A 2,428-nucleotide genomic window follows, 5' to 3' on the forward strand; every position below is an offset into this window, starting at 1 on the left:
GGATAAAAAATATTTTTAATCTAATTTTCAATTTTATATTAATGTTAAGTACATTATTTCTTGTTATTACTTTTATAATATGAAAAGATTGCTAATAGAGAACTAATGTATAATATATATATATATATATAGTAAGAAAATGTAAATGGTAATAAATATACATGCAATTATTATAGTTCATCACATTCTTAAAGAATATGTGTTAAATTTTGTTACAAGTCATAGACCTCAATAATCAAATTAAAACCAAACATAAAGAACTAGTAGGATTGCTCAATAAAGTCACTATGCCAAAAACTAGGGTGAATAGAAGTTTAAGACCCCATAGGCCATGAGCAGTATGCCAGAATTTAATCAGAATGGTACATATGGAGGTGCTTTAGGCCCATTTAGCTTGACCCACCCAAAAACTTGCTGCCATGAACAAGAAAATAGCAAAAAAACAAAAAAGAAGAAGTTACACTTGGAAAAGAAACAAAGCCCACCAAAGCAAGGTCTAATTCACACCCAAAATTAATCAAAAGTGACAAGGATTAAGAGAGCAATTAATTTGCTTGCAGGAAGCATCTCTCAAAGTCCACAAGCTAACCGAAAAGTAGGGGTGGGAGGGAATCTAATTCAAGTTTATTTATAGACAAAAGAGTAAAACCCAAGAGGAAAGAAAAGAATGTTACAGCTTTGGATCTTAAATGAACCCTTTGTTGCAGTACAATTGTTGTTAGATTCAAAAGCAAATCCTTGGGGGGACTTTATCAGGGAAACAACGATCCTGTCTCCTGGAAATTCCTTTAGCTTGCTTCCTGCATATTACTGAACATTTGTCTGCTGATGGGTCATTGTACCATTTCGAATTTTCTCCATGGTTATCGTTCTTTTAGAATCCCAAAATATTCAAGCTTTAAAGATAAAAGAAAAAGAAAAAAAAAACATGTGGAACTGAAATATATAATAAATCATAATAATAAAGTGTTATATCAGAGTATTCTATTAGAAAGGGGTGATACAGAAAAGATAACTAGAACGTAGTTTTACATGCAAAGCCACATGCTGAGCCCTGATGAGTTAATGCCCTTTTTGACTTGGGACCTTTTTTGACTGAGAGATGTTGGAAATATGGGATGTCTTAGATCTTTAGAGTATGGGTATTCTAATTTGAGACAAAACATGCCTTTCTTGAAGGGGAAATGTTAAAGACAAGTGGCAAAACAAGATTTACTTCAAGAGCACCAAATGGCCTGCAAATTTAACAAGCAAAAAGCATCCCAGTATCAGTTCATGAAGGGTTGAGGTTTAGAGTTTATACATACAATGAAATCATAAATTTATTCTAAATGATGCTATAGATATGATTATGATCATGCTGATCTATGGAAATAAATAAATAAGTAATTAACTAGATAAAACTTTGGTTGATATTGTTACTGAGAAAAAGCTGAATCTGATATATATGAACTAAAGAAACAAATTAAGTAGTGGGTCTAAATCAAATTGCAGATATTTAGGTATAAATCTAATATTCACGTGGCTATAATAGGCACAAAATTAAGGTACAGAATATTAGGAAAATCCTTTAGCCTTTCAAAAAATGTTGAAGAAGAAGATAAGGTAAACATGTAGCCCTCTAAAAAACATCTGCTTGAGTTGATTGTAATGCAGGAATTAAATAGCTAGGAAAGATTCATAAATAACAAGATATATGTAATTAAAAAGAAAAATGTGTATTAGATGTATATTGAGTTGCCAAATTAAGGGAAAAGCAATGTGCATACATTGAAGCAGGCAATGCGCAAGCGCCACCTGCAAGCCTTCTTTGCTTTTTTGAGTTTGGAGAAGAATTCATCTTCAGAGCAAATATTACCAGGGGAGGCCAAGAACACACTTCTCCTTACTGGAGGAGACCACAGACCGCTCTGCTCATAATCAAAATCATATTGAGATGCATCAAAGAATTTGCCAAGAAGCCTTTCGGACACCGTTTTCGAAACCATCTGGATACTAGGGCTGGTTAAAGATGAACTCCCTGGTGAGCAAGGTGGTGAGGAAGAAGACTCAGAGATTGCCATGAAGATATGCAGCTGAGAGGAAGAGAAAGAGAAAGAGAGAGATAGGTGGATATATATATATATATAAACGTAGAAGAAGTTTCTAAGGTGAATATTTGTAGCAGTGAAAGTGAATGGTATGATTTGATGAAGTTGGGGGTGTGATCATGATGAGAAGGTGGCTTGCTAAAAGATTTTGAGGTTGTACCCTAAATAACAAAAGGGTTGGGTCAATGAAATCTTGTTTTATAGATTGGAGGACCATCATGTTCCTTGGGAGCCCCCCAGCTCACACATTTTAATGATATATACATTAAAAGATTAACAGACTTTGGATCTAACTACAATTCCATTAGAGGTTTTAACATCATGCATGGGATAATCAT

General features: G+C 33.7%; 1 protein-coding gene across 1 annotated transcript; it reads right to left on the reverse strand.

Annotated features, from left to right (window-relative positions):
- Window positions 1–474: 474 nt before the first annotated feature.
- LOC110419167 (uncharacterized) lies at window positions 475–2,063 on the reverse strand. Its single transcript, XM_021432085.1, has 2 exons — window positions 1,770–2,063; window positions 475–1,235 (listed from the first exon to the last, which is right to left on the reverse strand). Exons 1-2 carry the CDS (start codon window positions 2,061–2,063, stop codon window positions 1,218–1,220), a joined length of 312 nt encoding a protein of 103 aa, XP_021287760.1. The 3' UTR covers window positions 475–1,217.
- Window positions 2,064–2,428: the final 365 nt, after the last annotated feature.

The sequence above is a fragment of the Theobroma umbraticum genome, unplaced genomic scaffold (assembly GCF_002168275.2).
Source record: "Theobroma umbraticum cultivar Fairchild unplaced genomic scaffold, ASM216827v3 scaffold_67.0, whole genome shotgun sequence".
Classification (NCBI taxonomy): Eukaryota; Viridiplantae; Streptophyta; class Magnoliopsida; order Malvales; family Malvaceae; genus Theobroma; species Theobroma umbraticum.

Bases quoted from the DNA above. Each gene is read 5' to 3' on its own strand.
- LOC110419167 (XM_021432085.1), bottom strand. From the start codon at position 2,063: ATGGCAATCTCTGAGTCTTCTTCCTCACCACCTTGCTCACCAGGGAGT.